A 23,434-nucleotide genomic window follows, 5' to 3' on the forward strand; every position below is an offset into this window, starting at 1 on the left:
TTGCTTCTCAAGCAATGCTGTGTTCCTTTCCAGACATTCAATCCCTGCTCGTGCCTCAACAGGTGGCAACTGTAGTTTTACAGTCCCAAGAGAGGACCAAAAACATTGCCATGGCACGATACACTTGCAATGACACATGTGGATGGGCAGGATGAGCATAAAGTGGTCTCTGGCACTGAAAGCAGTGCACTGGAAAACCTAGGAAAGGTACATCTCAATAAAGATGCAGGAAAAGGTCACCTCCTTCTGGAAGCCGGTGCAGGTCATATGAACAACTCCAGACTTCAGCAAGCACGTACCATCTGCAGAAACAAGGAATGTTTGATAGCCTGCTGTTATGAGCAGTTTGCATGTTATAAATAGCAGTACCTGGAAAGATAGAACTGAGCACCCATTTGCTTCATCAGATCACTTACAAGCTTTTTCTACTATTTAATTACCGCCTGTAGCAATTTTATCTCTGGTGCTATTAAGGTGCTGTGCTTGGAGCTTCAGCTCAAATTCATTTCATTTGGTGACCATCACCACTTCCCAGACTACTACTTTACAAAAGCAACAAACCCCAAAACTCAGCAGACTGCCAGAGATGTTTCACAATATTCAATACCTTGTTAGGACAGCATAACTATCAAGGTATTGAGTAGTGCTAGTTATTGGGTTGGTGGGGATTTGGTGTTCTCTGCTTTGCTTTTTGAGCCACCAACAACAAACAAAAGAACCAGTAAGTGGCATCTGACCTCTATTTTAGCTTATCACTATCAAAATCAGGGAAATACCTACCAAAATTATAGGTGCTTGGATTAAAATACTGCTCAGGTGGTGGATAAGAAGGAGGAACTCCCCGACTTAGACTCCGCTCATGTACCACAATATCCAAAATGAGGTTTGGAGAAGTCATGTTTATCACAGAATCCAGTGACCACAAGGCAAAGTAGGGGCAATCGTGAAGGAATTCTTCTGGCCTTAAAGGAAACAAGCGTGTAAGTGAAACACTGACTTTCCAATGAATTATTTGTTGGGATACTGAAAAGCACTACATAAAAATCTACCTTAGTGAATCTGGCATTTGAGCATGGTACCAGCGATTAATGTCAAACACACCCAAATAGGTAGATGGTTTTGCCTGGCCATAGGTATTCACTTGCCAACTGAAGATGGATACGCTGGTGTCGGGAGACACTACTACAAAAGACAAGAAATTGAGTACACTCAGAATCAAAAACCAAAATTATCACACAAAAGAAATAAATAAAAGAACAAAACCCAAGAAAGGGGAAACTGGAATAAACGCTTTAATTTCAAACACAGACAGTGTTACACTCCAGTTTTCTCAAGAAGTGGCATGGTCTGTCTTCTCTAGGGAGAATGCATTCTCCAGATGGAAGCAAAGCATGTGTATATCATTTACACTAACAGAGAAAAGATCCTGACTGTTTGGGAAAATATTTCTCTGCTCTCTGTTAAATTCATCATCATTACTGTTCAGGGATCCTCAAACACGTTACTGTGTTCCATTGTGTACTTCTTTGCTGTTTCAGTTTTGTAAGCTGCTGAGACTGGCTTTGAAGTTATCAATTCATGATTCAGAGGACAGCTTCACTGATGGCTTCAACCAACACACAACAGAACCTACAACTTAAATTGAGCAGGTTCTAAATAAAAGCTAATTAGAAACGACCAGAAAAATTACAGGTGTTTCTCCATGCCTCCTCACATCACTTTTTATTGTTGTTTTCATTTGTTGGGCTTCAGGTTGGTTTGTTTTTTTTTTTTTTTTGGGGGGGGGGGGGGGGGGCAGGAGAGTGTTGTTTGTTGAATCATCTGATTGTTCAAAGACAACAGCTGGAAGAATAAAAGAACTAACCAGCATTACACAGATGACCCCATCACACATTGCTACAGCGTAAGAGCAAGCATAAAGAAACCTCCATATTTTCTCCAGGAGCTAAGCCTCATATGACAAGTTTTCTTTCTCAATAAGCCTAAGAAGCTAGTCACTATGGATACTCAATACTTGCACACAGAACGGCATTCACTGCTTAGATTCCTAAAACCTTTCTTTTACAGTAAGCAAACACAGACATCAGAACAAACCTTCATTAACACTATCCTCTCTGTCAACATGGTTGCGAAATTTTTCCACGGTCTGACAGCTGAGTAGCTTAGTATTGCTGGTCTGCCCTCTGAAGGGAAAGACTCCACCCGTGAGCTCTAAACTGTACCTTTCATCACAGTATTCCAAACCCTGGGGTAAAATAGAATAAATAAATGGTCATTTTGAGATTAAAAACCTGTATGTTATACTTAAATAGGAAAAAATGTGTATTTCTAATACAGTATCTATATTACATTGAGCTTAATTCTGATAACAAAAACTACATCTGACACGCGAAAGGGTGCATGTAATGGGCATGATTGGCTGTAAAGGCTTTTTACATTTTCATAATTTAGCATTTCCCAAACTACACTTTGCTCTGAAGCACACACATTCCATTCAAACTTTGGAAGTAACAGACACGTGCAGAGTAGATAACAAATATCAAAACCACCTCTTTGAAAAGTTAGCGTAAAGCCTAAGCAGAGATTCTCATTTTTTATTGTAGAATGAATAATCATTAAAACCAGTTTCATCAGATAAAGTAATAAAACTCCATAAATCTGTCAGAGATTCATTTTAACAACTAGAAATTTCAACTTTGATTCATATAGGAAGAATCAGTCCCCCACAAAGTTGGTGCAGAGGAGAAGGGAAAAATAATAGCACACAGTCCTGCCTAAGACAACTCCAGAAGCAAACCAGGATACTTTAAGTTTTCCACTCCATGGAAAAATCTTAATTTTTAATCTAAATTAAGTTTAATCTTAACTTAATCTAAGGTAAGGAACTCCACTGTATGGAAGATACTAGAGAATGACTTTATCAACCAGGAAAATATGAAGACAGTTTCCAAATGAGATGCACTGGTCAGACTCTGGTATGAAAGTAGAGACTGTACGCTCTGCCAATCCACAATTATTGTGTAGGACCAAGGTAAAGATGTGCTCCATGATTTGATGCACCAGATTTAGCAACTGCTGAGACAGTATAAAAAAGATCTTTGAAAGCATACCTTTATGTTTAATTACTTGAGCAGACTTGCACCAGCCTTGAAGGCAATCGAGACACAAGCTTGACACACATCTACAAAAACACTGTCACATTTTCCAAAAGTCCTCTTAGTGTCTTTTTACCATGATACAAAGTCCAAGATGCACTGTTGCATAGCCTCAACTCTGATTCCTGGAACGTAAAGCACTGCTGTAGTAGACAAGTCTTTCAAGCTCTTAGGAGTTCTATTCAATGGACAAGGATCAAGAGTTTACTGCTCATGTACTCAGACTTGGCCTGGTAAAGGGGAACGACTCTCAAATTTTCTGCTGCTGAAGATGTACAAGAAACTTGACTCAGACTGCCATGTAGACAGTCAGCCATGTAGTACTGAGCAACCTACGACTACAAGGAAATATTCTGAGACTAACAGTGTCCACTGTAAAGCACAGATCCTGCCTTAATGCATCTTTGGTGGGGGACAAGGGGTGGGGGGTGGTTTTGATGGCTTTCTTTGGCAGTAGGTGTTACCAGGTCTTGGTATGAAGCTATATGTGTACGTGGCCCATCTGAAACCTAGTTGAAGAACCTGTCTTTTCTCCCCAGAAGGTCCAGCTATTTAGTTTGTCCTTTGACTACTTTGACAGATTAGCTCCTGTTTCAATCTTCTACCACATTTCATCACAGGGAAGCAGAAACAGCACAGGAGAAAAACACCTCTAATCCAGACTCAGGTGCCTGACACCTCTTAAAAGCCTGTGAACGTGTTACTGGCTGCATAGTCTGCAGAGGATTAAAAGTCTTCCATGAACTACACCACGGCTTTCTCAAGCCACAAACACAGGAACATTACTTAATCACATTGGGTGCTTTTTATAGCCTGTCTGCTGAAATGTCTAGAAAACCCGTTCTCAAAGGCTGATGAAACATTTGACTCACAGAGATAAAAACTGACATTCGCTTAATCTGCTTCAGGAAAATAAGGAGACCAAGACAAAGAACTGCCGAATAGTTAAAGGTCCCATGTTAAAACTTTAAAGGTTGAGACAAAACGAAGTAGCCATGAGAAGAATGGATACAGACAACTGCTTTTTCTCCAAAGCAGCATACAGCACAAGGTATCGTCTTAGCCACTGCAAAGACTGCAGCTAAAAAGGAACTTCTAAAGGATAAAACACAGGAGTTCAACAGTAAAATGAGAGAAAGATTGAAGACAGTTTCTCCTATCAACCGGCCAAAGTGCATAGAGCACTAAAAAGACCTGCAGCAGTTAACTATAATGAAAATCTTTTAAAATTGAAAATCCGAATCAGGGTGCTCTGTTGCTTTAGAGCACTGTATTTATGTCATTAAAAAGCTGCACAACAACAAAGATAAAGACATGACATCCATACTTTGAACACATTCGATCAGTTGTCTACTTTGTCCCCATGACAGAGAATACCTTTTAAGGAAACATCACCATTTCCCAGCACCAAGACTGTATCTATTCAAAAGTTAGAATTCCATATGAGGAAGATCCTTTCCTATCTTTAAGGAAAAAATACAAGATCAAAACTTAAACTCGGGCAAAAAAAAGAAAAAACATACAGTCCCTATAAAACAAGAGTACCAAGATACAAGAATCATTCCTATTTCATTTCATAACTATTGAGAATATGCAAAAGAAAGTATCAAAACAGGAGGAAAGATTTGCTCTGAATTAAGATTACTTTCCCCTCAAAAAGAGTTTTGCGGAGTTTGACGCATACTATGGAGTAGACTTACACAGTATACAGACACATTATCTGTTAAGGTATGTCAGATATAATGATATCCCATCTATATTTTTAACATAAAATCTCTGGAGCCAGTTCTATAAATGTATTGTATACCCTTCTGATCAAATCATGCCACTCTTTATTGCATTTCCATATTTTGCTGGCTTTAAGAGTAACCCACCCAACAATTAGAAGAAAAACAAGAAAATAAGACAAAGAGCAGAAGTGAATAAAGACACAGAGAGACAGAAAGAGAGAGAGAGAGAGAGAGGTAAAACCATATTTTAAGAAAGGCTGACAGAAAGAAGCTTCTCTGGGTCTAAACTCTGGTCACACGAAGGTATTCAAAGCCCTGTCTACTTGAGCTACACATCATTAATTTGCTGTTTAAATTAAGAACAATTTTATATCTAAAGGCTATTTCCTCTTGAACAATTGTATTCATTTGGGCTCTTTGCAGGTGACTCTAGTTGGAACACATGATGCTGCAGTATAAAATTGTTGTGGCTGTCAAAAAGCACAAAGGCCAGGCCCAAGAAGACTCAGAAAATGACTCCTTTTTTTGTCTGCTCTGAATTCTAACCATTTAACATCAGCCCCTCCAGCTTCACTAATTCTCATTCAGAGAAAATTACTATTGTTACTATCTTTCCACACACATGCATGTCTTACCTCATACATGACTTGTCCTGAAGCCAAGCGTTTTCTGTCACCAAATGCTAACTGCAACAGATGTAAACTCACAACATCACCTTCACTGAAAAAGGTATCAATGATGAAATTTGATTACAAAGCTGCTCTATAGTTCTCATTATTAGTTCATAAGACCTAGACTGAAGTTACCTTAATAGCATGCTCTTGTAAAAAAGAAAAACACCACTTCCCAAAACATGACAATTGGTCACATTTAGCCACTAATACAGATCGGAGGAAACGGGGACACTAACAGCTTCAGCGGCAAATGCCAGCCATACCATATGAAAGCTTTAAGACGCTGCAGGGACCAAAATGTCTTGGAAACAGTTCTTCACAGTGAAGAGTTTGTGATCAAAACTGCTTTAAAGTCAAACTTTACAAGACTGCAACTCTGTGAACAGCTGAGCTGATCACATAGCTTGGTGATGCTGAGAGAGCGCTTTCTCCCTCTCCCTTCCCACCAAAGCCCCAGTCCCTCTCCTGCATACACTGCATCTTCCACATCCTGATTTGATTCACCAGTCCAGCAGGAAAACACTGGCTTCTCTCCTGAACAGGGATCATTTGCTGCCATGTGAGCTGAACCAGCTCACAAAGGCTCCAAAGAATGCTGAAGCAGGGTCAAGGCAATCAGTACTACTGTCACCTCCTCCTTCAGAGACAGAAGGCTGCTATATCAGCATGTTTAGTCTTCCAGATCTGCAACCTCAACTACTTTTATTGGTGTTTTGATACCATGGAGGGAAATACAAACTGTGAAGCTGTCATCAAAAACAAAGGAAATCATTTAAGAATGCAAGCACAAAAATACAGCCACTGTTGCTCTGCCTTCTTTTCTGAAGGTAAGAACTAGGAACTGTTCATGTCTGCTAAACCCTGTGAAAACTGCATTGTAAGCTTAATACCTCCCATAACTGAGAGAATCTCCCGCACAGCTAAGGAGATTCTAACTGATATAAGTGTAGCAACCATATGTTAACAAATATATAAAAACATAATAATTCAGTGGCTTATAGTAAGGGTTTATTCACCTTTCTTGTGTAGACTGGACAGCCCACAAGTAGCAACAATTGCGAGGGTCATTCTCGGGCTCTTGAAAAGTAACAGCATAGACAGGAATCCTTCCTCCTTCAAGCTGAGAGTGGTGCCTGCAGGTTTTAAAAAGAAAAAGAGAAAAGGTGAGCCTACCAGCCCTAACTTTTTGTAGAAGGGTAGGAGCATTTTCTGAGCAGAGCACCTTGTGTCCTTATCCCCAAAGGACAGAAGGGCACACCTCCAGCTCAAACTAGTGAGACAAAGCAGCAACTACTTGGTATGCAACAGTCAAGAGGCGAGGAAATTACTGTCCATCCAATGCAAGAACTCTGGTTTATGTCCTCCTTTACCTGAGGAGCAGGAGCATAAACAATTACTGAAGCAATTGCTGAAGTAATTACTGCCAGGCAAAAGACTCTTCCTGCTGGTGTAGCCTACTTCAGTATTGAACTAAAAATGCAGCACAGCTTCTAAATCAATTTAGAACAGTGCCAAACAGAAAGCAGTTTCTCTTTTCTTTACTTGAGCTATGGAAAGCATCTTTCATCCAGACTTCTGAACCTCGTTTGCACCTTCACAATCTATGCTGGCCACCTATTTATTGCTCCCGCATCTATTAATACATCCAAGAATTTCTGGTGCATCACTGCAGATTTGCTAAAGTGGACAAGTGAGGTTTCTCGTTGGTAGATTTGAGATCATCTCTTAATTCTTCTATTCCTTATGAATTCACATGTCCCTTACTCTCATTTCCAAGCGTTCCAAACAAACTGTCATGAACAGGCATTGCTGCACTGCAATGGCTCAATCCCCTATTTCAGTCCTGCTTGAAATGCAGGAGAGAATTTAATGTTATGCAACGATCAGCTGTTGATTTTTCATGTCTCACTAGTTTCTCCCTTTAAAGAATTCCGTCTCCAAAATCATACTGTGTAGGTAAGCCTTTCAACATATGCCCCAATTCCAGAAACTGGTTCTCAAAAATAATTTCCAAAATCTGTTTCTTCAAAATACACACATTTCCTGGTTTCACTGATTATTCCTGATAGAACAAACTGACTTAAAGAAAAAAAAAAATAAAAAATCAGCTCAGCTATCACATCCAAACTGCTTGACATAACCCAAAGGAATATGCTTCCCACAAATCTTCCATCAACAGGAAGAATAAGTAAAACAACCCTAGCCCACTGGGGAGAAGGCGGTCCATTTAATCCATGTATTAACTTCGTAGTTGTTTTAGAAGAAGATTTCTAAGCATTCCAAGAGGATATTCAACATTTTAGTTCCTCAGAAAGTTCTCTTTGCACCAACACACTTCCTGAAGCAAAAAATTGAGATTCCTGAACCTCCAGGCATGGCAGAGCGTAAAGGCCTACTTACTCCCTCTTCAAAGTTTTCATATTCCATAGCGACAGGTAGCCATCAGAAAAACCCACAGCAAGCTGATTGCTTCTGCTTATGTAGCACAGCGTTGATATTGATGTTCCTGATGGATTTTGTAATTCAAAACAGAGATGTCTCCCTTCCCTCGTCACAGTTTCTCTTCTTTGTGGAACTTCAGCAGGAATTCTGGTGACAACTTCTAGATCTACACACACAAAACCACAAAACAAACGACTGTGTTAAGCCACTGCAGTAGCGTTTTAAACACCGATGTGACAGCACATGTAATCTCATTTTACTGTTGCTATTTCCATATTGGTAACTTCAAATAACATAAGAACTGCCTGACCCAACCGGGATTCTCACCCGTATTTCAAACCCAGTAAAAGGGTAACCCTCCCAGACGGATTTTTCTTGGACTCTGTAAATCAAGAGTTTGGGCCTCTTGAAGAAGCTATTTCAATTTATATGACTGCAAGCTTACCTGATGCTTCTATTTCATTCTGACTGCAAGATAAATCATCCAGACAAAGGTCAACCAGAAGCAGATGTCCAACGTCTGTAGCCACCACTGCCACTCCAAAGAGCCATCGCAGACTCTGATGCAGATGCCGAGTGCTCACACTGGCTCCACCGTCATTAGTTATGGGTTCTATAGCCGTTACCTACAGGAAAACAACAAGGGAATATGTAAGCAATTTGACAAGCTACAGCGATACCACTTCCAAGTGAAGCCAGAATTAGCACATCAGAAACAATGACTTAAAGACAAAGCATTGTTTCCAATTATATCATGAAAAAACAAGAAAGAAAAAACCAAACAAACAAAAAAACCCCCCAACAAAACAACTGTGCAAAAATGTGCTCCTGCCTTCCATTTACTAGACTTATTTAACTGAATTAATTTCCACTTAACTGGTGCATTCTGTTACTACAGCTTACCAATTTCCATTTCCTACTTAGAAATAATTAAGAAGACACAGAAAAACAGTTACGTGCAAGAAACTATCATATGTAAGGGACTTAAAACAAAATCTAGTTCTCCCATTGCTCACAGCCCATCAGCACTGCGACTCAGTTGATACCGCCTCTGCCAACAGCTACTAGGATAAATCACAGCTGTCAGTCAGATCAGGCAGCAGTTAAGTGGCATCATAGACACACCAATCCTATGAGGATTAAACGTGTTTACGTTTTTAGAAGGGGCTGAAAGAAGACAGTAGCTTAGTCACATTTACACTAGTCCTCATTCAGAATAAAAACAACATCCAGACACAGTAAAACAAAGTTTTAAATGTACACCAGCACTTTTAGGAATATTAACCAAAATTTGAGAACAGTGGCAAAAAGAACAGCAGCTTGATAGATAAAGACATAACTCCAACTGAGGAAGAACAGCACACCTCTCTTGAACATACGAACCAGCCTGTGAGCAACTTTATTTCAAGGTGATGACAGACCTTTCAGCACCTTCAACCCACCCCGGGGAAAATACTGACTGCTACAGCGGGGATACAAGCACACAAAGATTCCTGTGGTTAAAGGTACACAACAAAAGAACACAGACTACCGTTTAGCCTGCTTACAAATGCAGCATAATGAAAACCGGAAGCTATACAACAAGAGAGTTTCATATGAAAATAAAACAAAGAAATGAACAGCACAAGGGAGTCCAAGGTTTTTTACCTGCAGAGCTGGGGAAAAATAACCAAACCCCTAAGCCCCAATGTTTTCTCCTCTCCCTTATCAAGCACTTGTTACGACTACACTGCCCTGCAATCTACTACAGAATTTGTCTTTAATTGTGGTTACAACAATTCTATCTTAGAAGTACCTATGGAAATTTAAACAACTTTTAGTTTCAGATTCCCTATAAATCAAAATGCAGTTTCCAATCTTCCCTGCTACTAAAAGGACAATCAAAAGTGTTTCAATTATTGAAATTCTTGCTGCTCCAAATCTTGATGACAGTTGTGAGGAAACCAGAAATATTGCATAAATATCTTGCGACAGAATTAGCCAAGTTCAAGTGTTCCTTCTTTTTCGATTTTTTTCATTGTACAACTGGCTCCAAACAAATCTTCCATTTTTGCACAGTCTTCCAAAAATGTTTCCTGGTTTTAACACTTAAATTTTCCACAGAGAAGCTCCTGAAACTGCATATTTTTCTACTGTGCTATGCACTGCTTTTTCATATTCTCCTAGACTACAGCCAACTCATTCTGGGAATTAACAAAGAAAACTTTTCTCAGCTCACTGAATCTGAATGCTACTCTTCTGCCTCACACAAACCAGGATAACTCATGAAAATACTATTCAATAGTTGTGAAACATACAACCACTATAAACCTACTTAATATAAGTCATGTTTTTAACCCATATTTGCCTTTACTAGAATCCAATTCAAAGAATACTCCACTAATACTTTCCCTTTTCTGCTGCATTTCACATGGATATCTAGGGGGCAATGAGAGTTGCTCCAGCCAAAAAAAGAATGAATTTTGACAAAATTTTTCAAGTTTGTGAGTTTGGTTTTCTTAACTCATGCCCTTGCTCTCTGAATGACTACACATATACTGTTATGTTAAATGGCAGTCATACAGACACTATAAAAATGCTGCATTAACACACTAATGGCTTCACACCTTGGACAAGAGTTGCTCTAGAGTTAGCATAAACCTGTACAACTTAATATCCGCACAGATAAACCAACACAGCAAACAGTCTAGAAACTAAGGTACTCATTAAAGCCTTAAACCAGCAATGATATAAACTGTAGAAAGCAATGTTAGTAGCAGATCTGCATTTTACCTTTACAAATAATGTCAGGAAATCAAAGAAACAAGCAGATTAAAAACATATTATGCAATGTATAATTTGGAAGTATGAATTACAGAATACATTAAAACCACGTGGACAATGGCCAAGCACAAGATTTATCTCCTTGGTTTCCCTTACCCTTATTCGCATCCACAACTTGGAAGTTAACAGTCCAACTAGCAACACCTGTGTCCTGGCAAAGCTGATCTAACTAATCTAATAGCAAAAAGATAGGAATCAAATTGAAAGCAACAGACCAAATGTAGTCAAGAGCATCCAGGGCACAAGAGCAAAAATTCAAGTAAGTTTTGGCTTTTTTTCAAAACTCATAACCTCCATCAGACATCAGCCAACATTTCCCCCCATGGCTGCTTCATATATTCTCATTTCTTATGGTATAGAAGTCACTAATACAACCAGTAGTTAGAATGACATTCTATTTCGAACCACTTCCGTAGACACAGATTCGGTATGTGACATGATCCTTCTAAACCTTTTATTTTCCGATTCCCAGCTTACTTAGATTTCAGAAATAAAACTTAGAAACACAGGATAGTTAGGGTTGGAAAGGACCTTAAGATCACCTAGTTCCAACCCCCCTGCCAAGGCCAGGGACACCTCACACTAAACCATCTCACCCAAGGCTCTGTCCAACCTGGCCTTGAACACTGCCAGGGATGGAGCATTCACAACCTCCCTGGGCAACCTATTCCAGTGCCTCACCCCCCTCACAGGAAACAACTTCTTCCTTATATCCAATCTAAACTTGCCCTGTTTAAGTTTTAACCCGTTACCCCTTGTCCTATCACTACAGTCTCTAATGAAAAGTCCCTCCCCAGCATCCCTATAGGCCCCCTTCAGATACTGGAAAGCTGCTATGAGGTCTCCACGCAGCCTTGTCTTCTAAGGGCTGAACAGCCCCAACTTTCTCAGCCTCTCTTCATATGGGAGGTGCTCCAGTCCCCTGATCGTCCTCATGGCCATTCTCTGGACTTGTTCCAACAGTTCCATGTCCTTTTTATGTTGAGGACACCAGAACTGTACACAAGTGAGGTCTCACAAGAGCAGAGTAGAGGGGCAGGATCACTTCCTTTGACCTGCTGGTCACGCTCCTCTTGATGTAGCCCAGGATACGGTTGGCTTTCTGGGCTGCAAGAGCACACTGCCAGCTCATGTTCATTTTCTCATCAATCAACACCCCCAAGCCCTCCTCCGCAGGGCTGCTCTGAATCTCTTCTCTGCCCAACCTGTAGCTGCGCCTGGGATTGCTCTGACCCAGGTATAGGACCTTGCACTTGGCATGGTTAAACTTCATGAGGCTGTTCTCAGGCCACCTCACAAGCGTGTCGAGGTCCCTCTGGGTGGCATTCCTTCCCTCCAGGGTATCAACCGAACCACACAGCTTGGTGTCATTGGCAAACTTGCTGAGGGCGCACTCAATCCCACTGTCCATGTCACCAACAAATATGTTGAACAAGACCAGTCGCAACACCAATCCCTGAGGGACACCATGCTTCCTACTAGTAATCACTCTGCAGCATTACAAATAAAACTCCAAATGGATTCTAGCAAGTTAACCTAAATCACGTTACAGAAAGCTGAGCAAGAGTATTTCTTTGTTGAGATTCTAAGATCAAAACTATGGTGAACCTTAATTCTCTTATGCTGATTCTTGTTTACTTTAAGAAAATGCCCGTATGTGGAAGTGGAGAATTAGGTAACTGTGCGGTCTACAATAATCCAAGAAAACTTTTTTAGTAACAGTAAACTCAAAAGATAATGCTACTGCTAAGATCTTACATTAAGGCTCTGTTTGACTGGATACTCTAAAGTGACAATATGTTAACATAATACAGTAAAAACACCTCCTACAAAGAGACACTCCAAGTCTTTTCTTAAGACATGGTTATGCAGCACCTAGCAACTTAAAAGCTTTGTTTTTCTGATTAAAAAGTACGTACCCTTCCTGGAAGAACAACTGCTTTAACCACTCTTGATATTGCAAGGTCGTACAGACAGAGCACACTTCCCTCTGCTTCTTCCAACCCAACCAGCAGTCCAGTTCTCTTCTGCCAGGAAAACTCCTTTACGACACGGACAGTGGGGGACTGTTCATTTACTCCACCAAAACGATAAGCAGAGAGCCGCTCTCCTGTCACAGAGTTCACCACCTCAAGCTGAGGACCACACGCCAACCAGGCCTGGACATTTCTCCCTGGAAGAGGAAAGAAAGCTGATAAAATCAAATCTCCAACAGAAGACTGGAAGAACAACTGAAAAGTCACCGTCACTGCCCCTGTCCTTCAAGATATGGACCTAACAAAGGAAAAGTAACTTACCCAATGCTGGTCAAGTATTTAAAATCACCCATTGAACTCCTCAAGCAATACATCTTAGAATTAACAACCTTATTATTTGCATTTGTCATTCCTGCAATGAAGAATTCTGATTGGGATATAGTGACATATTGATCTATAGCCTTTGTACCACATTCAGCTTGGCCTTGCTAGAAATACACACACGAATACAAGTCTTAATGCCTATTTCAAATATAACAAATCTAAATCAATTCATTTCTACTTTATTAATTTCATTGATACACGGTGCTCTGGCCAGGGATTTGGAGCTTAAAACAGGCACTGCAGCCTGTTGCCATTTTAAAGTTTAACCGTATTAATGATTTAACATTAGCATTTCTAACTCCTGAAACATGCTTTTTGTCCTTCTGGAACCTGATGCATCATAACAGCACCAACCAGACACAGTTGATGCTACAACCCTATGCTTTCAGGCAACCTCCAGGCAAGAAGCACTTTCTACAAGATCAAATCTAAAGGAAAACGCTCACCTCCAGAAAACTTCCCACACAGCACAGAGTCCAGGCTTATCTCATCTTCCCCAAGTGCCTGAATAGTCACCTCTGGAAACCGCAGCAGACTGCTCGTTGCTCGAGCCCTTAGGTCTCGCATTCTTCACTGTAAAGAAAAACATGCAAAACCACACTCATGTCAGCAATCAGTATTTTTGAGATTAACAAAAGTTTCATCAGCATGCAGGGAAAAATCTCCTGTGAGTTGCCTGAAGCTCTTCTCCTTACAAAAATGGCAATCAGGACAGCCTTTGATCTCTCAGCAGAGCACAAGCAGAATCTTTTGCTTTTCTGACACCTGTGAGATCACCAACAAATAGTGATGCGCAAGTCTTGACAAGAGAAGTAACAGAAAAAATACAATACACTGAGTTCAAGTTCAAATCTGCTCACATGGGTTTGTGAGGGGCAACCTGAGAAAAATTATCTTTTAAAAAGCTTCTCAGGAAGAGGTGCAAGTTTCCATTTGTCCTTTTCCTTGATTTTATGCTTTGTTGTTTCTTGTCATTTGTCTTCTAGTAGATTTCATGTTATCATTTATGTCTTAATGACTTTTGCATGTTCAGTTTGACCATTAAGGAACACTAAGTTCTTCACTACCTCCATTCCCCAAAACTCCTCTAGAAAATGTGCTGTTGATATTTCCACATCATAAGCAATACAGACTTCAGAACAATGAGGCTGTGCAGAGGTAAGCAGTGGAAGGTACCAGAGATAATTTCAAATCTCTCTGGTATTCACATTCAAAAACATCCCATTGGTATTTTCACATTACAAGCAACACATAAGGATTCATAGCTCATCAATCATTACTTACGATGGGAACGTAGTAAAGCACTTCAAAATACTGATATTTTTCTAGACTTAAATCCATTACACACATGCTGACCAACTCTAGCATCAAACAGAGCCCTTACCCTACGCTACTAGCCAGTACAACCAACCACTTAAACGTACACACAAAGCCTGCTGCTTCAACGGTACCGTACCTGTTCTCCTGCAAATGAAGTTTTATGACTGTTTCTTGCAGCATGCACTAATAACCCGTTTCCCTTATAGCTAGTTGTGAAGACTAGACTCTGAGAGCAACACAAAATTACTTAACGGAAATGTTCATAAAGAAACACTGTTTATATTAGTTGTTACTTCTTTGGAGGAAGATTATGTCCTCAACATCAGAAGGACATGGAACTATTGGAGCAAGTCCAAAGGAGGGCCATGAGGATGATAAAGGGGCCTTATACCTCCCATATGAAGACAGCCTGAAGAAGCTGGGGCTGTTCACCCTGGAGAAGAGAAGGCTGCCTGAAGACCTCGTAAGAGCCTTCCAGTACCTGAAGGGGGGGCCTAAAAGGGTGTTGGAGAGGGACTTTTCATCGGGGACTGGAGCAACAGGACAAGGGGTAATGAGTTTAAACTTAAACAGGTGAAGTTCAGCTTAGATATTAGGAAGCAGTTCTTTACTGTGAGGGTGGAGAGGCACTGGAACAGGCTGCCCAAAGAAGTTTTGAATGCCCGTCTCTGGCAGTGCTCAAGGCCAAGCTGGACAGAGCCTTGGGTGACATGGTCCAGTGTGAGGCATCCCTGTCCATAGCAAGGGGATTCGAACTAGATGATTTTAAGGTCCTTTCCAACCCAAACCATTTTATGATTATGCTCTAAAGTCTGGTTACTGGAATCTACTATACGTTTCAAGTCACAAGCACTCTATTTATATAAAGTACATTCCAGCATCTTCTTCAAGCATGAAAAGAAGAAGCATGTAAAGCTTGGGAAGCAGAAGTCAGGGTCCTGTACTAAGCACAAGTCAACATTGGAAAAAGAATGTTGCCAATGGCTATGCCAGCACTGCAGGATGCTGCTGAGGCCAGCCCACCTGACCACTCTGCCAGCTTTCACAACTAGCACAGATCAAGTTCCAAGTGAGACAGCTTAGCCAACAGTAGCTTTGTTGGGTTGGCTTTTTGATACTTGTCATCATTTCAAAGTGACAGCAGGGTGAATATTTGCATGGCATCCAGGGGCTCCAGTGAGTAAAAAGAACCACAATTTGACCAGCATTCCACCTTAATTTAATTGTAATGATTTAATGAACGCGTTTTATGAGAAACCCATAAGACCAAATATAAATGTATACTGATATACTGAGCTGGTTAACAAGTTTGTGCCCAGTGCCTCCGGTCCTGCCACTCAGCACCACTGCAAAGTGCCTGGCACCATCTTCTAAACCCTCTCCTTTCAGGTATTGATATGCATTGGCAAGATCCACCCTGAGCCTTCTCTTCTGCAGGCTGAACACTGCCAGCTGTCCCAACCTCGCCTCACAAAAGAGGTGCTCCAATCCCTCCAACCACCACTTTGCTGCATTCTCTCCAGTGCCTCCCTATCTCTTGCCTATCTCCCCCTATCTCTGGGGAGCCCATACCTGGACACAGCACTCAAGGCACGGCCTCACCAGCTGTGCCTCCTCTTGTGGCCCAGGGTATTGTAAGCCTTGTTTGCTTCAGGGTCACACTTCTTACTGAGGGTGCACTGCCCGATCACCCAGATCTCTAATTAAAATGTCGAACAGACAACACTCCTCCTCATGCAGCCCAGGATACCAGAAAGCCCTTTGGCTACAGGGGCACGTTGCTGGCTCACGGTCTATTCAGGGTCCACCAGAACACCCAGTGTCTTTTTTGTCAAGGTGCTTTCCAGCTGGGCAGCCCCCAGAGCATACCGAAGAGGGAACAAGTATCTTCCAGTACAGCAGGAAATAGCATTCAAGAAAGCTTCTCAACTGCATGTTCTTCATGAGTCACCCTGAGTCACCCTGCCTTCGCCACTAAATACCTGCACGAGCCAAGAACACACAACTTTATGTGGCCAAACTGGAAATAAAATTTTAAGCTACACTACTGGGGAGATCTGAATTTGAAAACAAATCAGTCACCACCACAAACTCCCCATCAAATCAAATTCTTCTTCTCTGGTGGAAAGCTCACAACTTGACACTGTGTAGTCCTGTCTACAGCACGCATCAAGTGTGCTTATCAATCCAGTACCACAGTAAATACCATCAAGTAAGTAACACTCCAACACCTGGAGCACTCACTTTAAATTTAATCATGCAACAGTTGTTAACTGCATATGAAAATGATACAGATCATCAGGCATACTGAGGTTTCTTCTAGTAAGCCAATGTCATTTTTTTCTAGGCACCTGGCTTGACTGTATGGAACAAGGGCAATAAACTTCATAATAAATTATGAACAACATACAGTTATTTGGTTATTAGGATGTTTTACTTGCATCACTCTACATCCTGGGTTCAGCAGTTTAAAGTTTCAGAGTTTCATGTCAGAATTTAAACCACAACATTCTACTAAGTTAAACCAAGGACTACTGAGAAATCAGACAGCAGGAAAAAAGAGCTAGATTATAAAGGCATGAAGTTTCTGTTTTAAGAGATATATCCAACACTAACTGCATTATTGTCCTCTTTGAAAACAGCGACAGTGACAACATTCACATCCCTAATTCTATCTGTTAGAAACCAATTAATGCAAATACACCACAGGCTTACTCCACGTCCAGGAGTAAACGAGAATCCCATTTTAAACCTCTCACCTGCGTCCTAAACCAAACTGCTCTGTGCAAAAGTTGCCAAAACTGCCATTCTTCAGCCTTGATACATATGACTTCCAAACATCATGAACTATTTCCAAAGAAAGGAACATGCCACAAGTCACAGACTGATGACAGTGGTGATAGATTTTTGTGTGAAACAGCTCTAGGGTAAAAAAAAAAATAAAATTTAAAGGGTGAAGCTACATGTTCAAGCAGAACCACACATAGCCAAGAGTCCTGGGATGTCAGTTCTGACTGAAAGCAGTGCGTGAAAACTAGTTTCAAAGGCCAACAACTTTATGGGCTTACTGAAGGAAAAGCTAAAAACACTGTCTATCACAGCTGAAGATAATACTTCACAAAACGTACTGACTTCACTGTCACTAAAAGAAAGACCCTGCTGCTACCTCCCTTCTCCATCTGCTCCTTTGTTCTACTACTGTACTCTTGTGCCTAACCTTGCACTGACTTGAATACTTTTTAGAGCACTTCATAAGCAAAGGTAGCCCACAAAGCAGAGAGGAAACTAATCCAGAGAAGCGGACAGTTTTCCACTAGGTTAAAGAGTCAAACTGGCTTGCAGAGAGAACTAACAAGCATAACAGAAGGAGGCAGAACAATGCATTGGGAAGAAGAAGGAATGTCTATCTCCATTTTGTGGCAGTTAAGCTGCTATGCTAGCTGATACACATCTGAAACTATACATTTAGTTTGCACGGAGAGCTAAGGACCCCTTCACTTTTAAGGAGAGACACCACCCAAAACACAGTCAATTTCTAACTCCTTCTTGCACAAGAGGAAGAAAAACAAAGTTCCGAGGAAAACAGCATCCCCTTTGTTGAATAAACAGCCAAGGGATGGTAAAAGCATCACAGAATTTTCTGAATTCCCATTCATTACCAGTTCAATGACATTTTCACCAGGAAAGCAGGAAACAACTCACAAGCATTGGAGGAGCAGTAGGTGGAAAAGACACTTCCTGCACATCAGTAGTCAGGGCCAGTGAATTTGTGTTCTGCCGTATTTCACTCCTGCAGAAAGAGGATTTAGTGAGTAAGTCAGCAGGTGATTTAGTGAGTATCACTGTTCCACCTTAGGCAGAAGACCTCCCCCCAGTGTGTTAAGCAAAACCATAAGTCCAAAAGCTAAATTTTAGTCTAAAAAGCCACTTGCAGAGCATAGACATACTGGAATTCTAAAAACAGGCTTATTTCACTCAAGTGCAGCTCCTGCAGAGTTTGTGCACATGTTCCACAAGCTCTCCAAGAAGCATTAATCTACAGCAGAGGATAAGAATTTCAGCTCTCTACCCAACAGCTAAGATCCCATATAAGAGGCAGATCGTAGGTTTGATTTTCCTTTAACTGAAAAATCAGTCAAACCCCACACAGACTAGAATTTGACACAAGAGCCAGTTCACCCAGCTACCTGCAGTGGTTATTCTCTAACATTACTATACTTGCATTCAGGAGTTGTCTCCACCACATAAGTAAAACAGCTCCACACCAGAAAAGACTAATCACCATTATTTCTCTAAAACTATATCCATCAGCTTACTAGGGAGAACACATAAAACTAAGAAAAGTCTGAGTAAGTTCATTACAATGTCTTAAAAATGCAAACTTCAAGCAAGTCAATGCAGGAAGACAATGCACTAAGTGAAGCAGGAGCTGTCCTCAGCAGAACGGAGACAGTACTGTGTGCCCAAACACATGTGACAGCTGCCAGCCAAGACTGATCCAAGTTGAACAAGGCACCTGAACTACCACACCTGAACACGCACCCCAAGCAGGGTTCAGCATTCCGAACAGAATTAACTCCCTACACTGCTCATCATTTTATCAAACACAATCAGGAAGCAATTATTAGACCTGGAAGACTCACACCACGCTGCTTTCTCATACCAGAAGTTCCAGACCTTAAGTCATGGGCTATTAAGGAAAAAATAGCTTTTGCTTCAGTCGGCAACTTTGCTGCGCAATGCAAGCAAAGACCAAGAGACCCCCGCAAATTGCGCTGCATTCCTGTAAAGCTGTGCTCTCCCGATTAAACCCAGCCCTTTTCCCGCGACAGCCGCAGACAGTGAATTTCCCGCCTCCTCCTCCAAAGGACACCGACAGGAGGGACTAAACCGAGAATATTATTAGAAAGGAAAACCCTCCAAAAAGTGACCGAAGGCCCTGCGGGAGGTGAACGGGCGGAGAGAACACTCCCGCCGGCAATCGCATCTCGCACGCCCCCAGCCTATGCCGGCCGCCTCCCGCCTTCAGAGGCTCGCACGCCGCCGCCTCCCATGTGCGTTGCCCAGGCCGTGCCGCTGGCCTCCCCCTGCCTCTCCCTCCGCAGGGGGGCCACGTTTAGCGGGGCACAGCGCCGCGGCCCCTGGGGTCACTTACATAAGGGGAAACGCGACGACAGCCGGGCCCGCCCAGGGGCTCCGCCGGCCCGCGCTGCGCCAGCGGCCTAGCCGCCTCAGGGGCGCCCGGTACCTACCGGCACGGGGGAAGGAAGCAAGGCGGGCAGCCGGGGGTCGCCTCCGCCCCCTCGGTCTCCTCCGCCTTATTCTCCCCGCGCCGCTCCCCCCTGGCCTCCCACCCCAGCCCGCTTGTCCCCCGTACGTGCAGATGAGGGCGGCGGCATCTCCCGCAGCGGCTGCGGTGGGTACAAAGGCCTCGGCCAGCCGAACGCCTGCCCGGCCACACCACAATCGCCTCCTACGTCACCGAAAGCACCCGGTGGGCCGCGCGCCCTGTTCGATGCCGGGCCGCAAAGCGCCCCTCCCCCCGCGCGCGGAACCCACCTCGGTCGCTCACCCGCCGCGCGGGGGGCGGGGCTGGGGACGGAGTTCTCGCGAGAGCTGCGAAGGCAGCCGCGGGAGTTTTCAAAGTCGCGGGGTACGAGCCCTTGGGCGGCGGCCAGCGTCGGACTGCATGTCCCAGCGTGCCGCGCCGCCGCCGCTTCCTGTTCCGGTGCGGGCCGGCTTCGCGCGGGACATGCCGGGAACTGTAGTTCCTGGGCTACCCCATCAGGCGTGCTCCTACCGCCGGGGTTCTAGAAGGAGGCGATCTTAGAGCTCTCAGGAAGCACATCGTATCCACGACAAAACCACGCGCTCTGCAGAGCCCACTCTTGGCCCACAGCACCTCATACTGAGGGGCCGGGCCTGCACCCCTCTCCCGTCAAGGGGGAGCACACTATGGCAGGTGGACGGTGTCTTCGCTCATCCTGCGTGCCCCTCTGGGCGCAGGGGCTGCCTGTCCTGCTTCGGGCTCTCGGTGGATGCTGAAAATGTGTTTCAAAAGAGCTCAGCCCTCCCTAAGGTGTCAGGTCCCGCTGGCAGGGGAAGTGTCCCTCGCAGCTGGGGTCTCCTCTCAGCAAGCTCAGCCTGGAAATGGAACTCCTCAGTAGTAGCTTGCAGGCTTTGTTTGTCTTTTCTTACACCTCAGTACAGATTCTTGCCAGCACAGCTGTTCCAGCAACAACTGCAATATTGGCAGTGCCAGTGAAATCTCATGAGGAGATGCAACCGTATTTTGGTGAAGCTTGAGCCTGGTACCAGCATGTGAAGTGTCTGAAAAGGCAGTGGCTCTGTGGCAACATCTTTCAGCAGTCCATATCAGGTATATGCCAGGAGTATTTGCTCATGAAATAAGTGCCAATGAGAAGAAGACTTTGTACCTTTTGTAAATATACAGGTTTCCAGGTATGCTTGGTTCCCTGTGCCTAGTTTATTGCAGTTTTTCCTACTTGACTGCAAAGGTCTAAATAGCAAGGAAGCAGAAATGTAGCTAGACTTTAATAAAATTATACTGGCAATTAAAAATACTTAAAAATTATAGCCTAAAAAAATACCCACATGACAGAATAAATAAGCATTTCTTTACAAATAGAAACCATGATTATTTTATGCATTCACCTCTAGGCAGTTGGAGGTACTTACCTATACAAAATGATTATTTTACAACCAGCATGATAATAGGTTTTTTTATTGATTTGCCAAGCTGATTTGTTATCTTCTTCCCATTTACTTTACAACATAAGGTGCATCACCATCACCTTGGCAAGACACACATCCTTTCAGGTTTTGCCTCTTGAACATCAGCAAAGTTAGGAGAGAGAAGTATCACTGTACTTCTGAATTACTCTTTGCTGAATCCTAGTTTGTGACTTCTGATGTTCTGGATGTTGTTTCAGTTAGGATGTGATGGTGATAACAGGCTGATATATCTCATGTGCAACATTGTTTATGTGCAAAGAATGAGCAAAATCATACTTTCTTTTAGCAAGCAAGAATTAGATGACAGAAGATATTTTCAACCCCCTTTCTAACTAACAGTTGCCACTAGGAGCCCATCTTTTTCTCCAGTTACCTAAGCACTAGCCAATTTGTTCTTTTTTATCATGTGTGTTCAGATCTCCATCAACATTGCAGAAGACAGTTTTTAATCCATCTGTCCATGCCTGTTAGAATATGGTATCCCTTTTATTTCAGATGCCAAAAGAGCTTAATTTCTTTTATATTTATCTTCAATAAAAGAAATCCATTAACCATCCCAGCTTCAACAGAGGATAACACAGTCACTAACATGCTTAAATGGCAGTCACGTACTTTCTTTTATGTGAATAAAAGAAAAAGAGCTGTTATTACAAGTTAAGTAAAGCTTACTGAATTTACAGTATGCCTGCAGCATAATTTCTTCTCATCCTTCAGTTTAAATTAAGGAACTGTCTTCTGTTTTTATCTTTAAAAGCAAAAGGATAAAATTTGGTCTTTGACATTTTAACAGAATTTACACTTTCATGCTGTTTTTTTCTCCAACCCACATAGTATCCTTCACAAAGAGGTTCATTGCACATCAGATCCAAGATAGTTTTCATTTCAATTTACAAATTGTCCAGAAAATACCAGAGCTATTGTCACTCCAGAAGTTTAATACATACCTTCTCTCTCCACAATCCCACATGTATGTCCTAAAATACCCTACAAATGATAAGCGTGAAAATCAGAGAACAAGCCAGTTCTTGCATTCTAGACCTGTCCAGCACATTCATAATGAATTTAATTGATTTTTGAGCAAAGCAGCTAAACTTTGAGATGCATGTTTAAACCTGCAACACAGCAATAACATGCTCAAAAAGCTTTACTGGAAAGAAAAAACCCAAAACCAAACCAAAACAAAAAACCAACCTGGGTAATAACACTAAATGGTCCTACTTGAGATTTCTATATACTCTTTCAGAACCATGGCTTCTTGTAAGCAAGGACTAATTTGTTTCCCATTACAGCAAGGACTCCCATGTAAGACTCAGAGTTTCTTCAAGGACACGAATTTATTTAACACAAAATTCAGAACAAAATACCCTCAATATAAAACATGTCCACTGAACATTCTAGAATATAGTCTACACAAATCATCTAAGGCACATGATTCAAAGATGACCAGCAGGCACCTACCTCTTTCTTCACCTCCTGCTTGCTTCCCCACCCACCAGTCCCTCTGCATTTTAAAAGTCTCTGTCTTTATAGTAGACATTTTCAGATATTAATAAACAAACCTGCAATGCTTCTAAGTGGGAGGATCATCAAAGGAGTGACAAACACATTCAGTTTCTCCCAGCACTCCTAACAGCATGCATTACCTCTAAACTACATCTGTGCCTCTTAGTAAGTCAACCATTCTTTAAATTATTATGCAAATGTTGATTGTGACTTGGTGACTGCTGTTGCCACTTTAGATCTATTAATTTGTACCATATGAGGGCACCGGTTGTGGACAAGAAGCCCAACATGCAAGGCAATGAAGTTGCATGGGACAATTCCGGACCTAATGGGGGAGGTTGTGCACACAGTCAGTCACAAGGCATCAGTGAGACGCTATTTGGCTTCGCAAAAGGAAGCCTGACTTCTGAAGAGCTTCTAGCAAGGAAAAGGGGAATTTTTAAGGTGCATTACTTTTGCAGCTGTGTGCAGCAGCTCCTTCCAGACAAGCTGGGCAGCACGCCACTGGCAGGACTGTGTATGAGAACATACCAAGTGGGTGATACCACCCACTGATGGGTGATGGCAGGGTTGGCTCTGTCATGTGTGAGAGGCTGTGTCCAAGACAGGCAGAGCTGGCATAGGCTATGGAAGGACTTGAAACTGAGGACAAGTGTCTCATCTGATGTGAC

At 42.3% G+C, this 23,434-nt stretch overlaps 1 protein-coding gene across 8 annotated transcripts in view; it reads right to left on the reverse strand.

Annotated features, from left to right (window-relative positions):
* Positions 1-20,168, reverse strand: part of AHCTF1 (AT-hook containing transcription factor 1) — a 43,612-nt gene extending 23,444 nt beyond the window's left edge. The window contains exons 1-13 of one of the 8 annotated variants that reach the window (XM_057414489.1): positions 20,064-20,168; positions 18,207-18,294; positions 13,861-13,949; positions 13,631-13,757; positions 12,744-12,997; positions 8,447-8,627; positions 7,960-8,167; positions 6,576-6,692; positions 5,521-5,605; positions 2,095-2,245; positions 1,050-1,182; positions 781-962; positions 241-302 (exon numbers count right to left, since the gene is read on the reverse strand). In XM_057414489.1, coding sequence (XP_057270472.1) covers positions 241-302; positions 781-962; positions 1,050-1,182; positions 2,095-2,245; positions 5,521-5,605; positions 6,576-6,692; positions 7,960-8,167; positions 8,447-8,627; positions 12,744-12,997; positions 13,631-13,751 — 1,494 coding nt within the window. In that variant the 5' untranslated portion in view covers positions 13,752-13,757; positions 13,861-13,949; positions 18,207-18,294; positions 20,064-20,168. Of the gene's footprint in view, positions 1-240; positions 303-780; positions 963-1,049; positions 1,183-2,094; positions 2,246-5,520; positions 5,606-5,822; positions 5,979-6,575; positions 6,693-7,959; positions 8,168-8,446; positions 8,628-12,743; positions 12,998-13,630; positions 13,758-13,860; positions 13,950-18,206; positions 18,295-19,756; positions 19,858-19,881; positions 20,024-20,063 lie in introns of those variants that run through there. The other 7 variants (XM_057414490.1, XM_057414492.1, XM_057414488.1 and 4 more) reach the window with 7 other exon arrangements.
* Positions 20,169-23,434: the final 3,266 nt, after the last annotated feature.

The sequence above is a fragment of the Pezoporus wallicus genome, unplaced genomic scaffold (genome assembly GCF_028554395.1).
Source record: "Pezoporus wallicus isolate ANWC-B61680 ecotype Strahan unplaced genomic scaffold, APGP_CSIRO_Pwel_v1 contig_8042, whole genome shotgun sequence".
In the NCBI taxonomy this organism is placed as follows: domain Eukaryota; kingdom Metazoa; phylum Chordata; class Aves; order Psittaciformes; family Psittacidae; genus Pezoporus; species Pezoporus wallicus.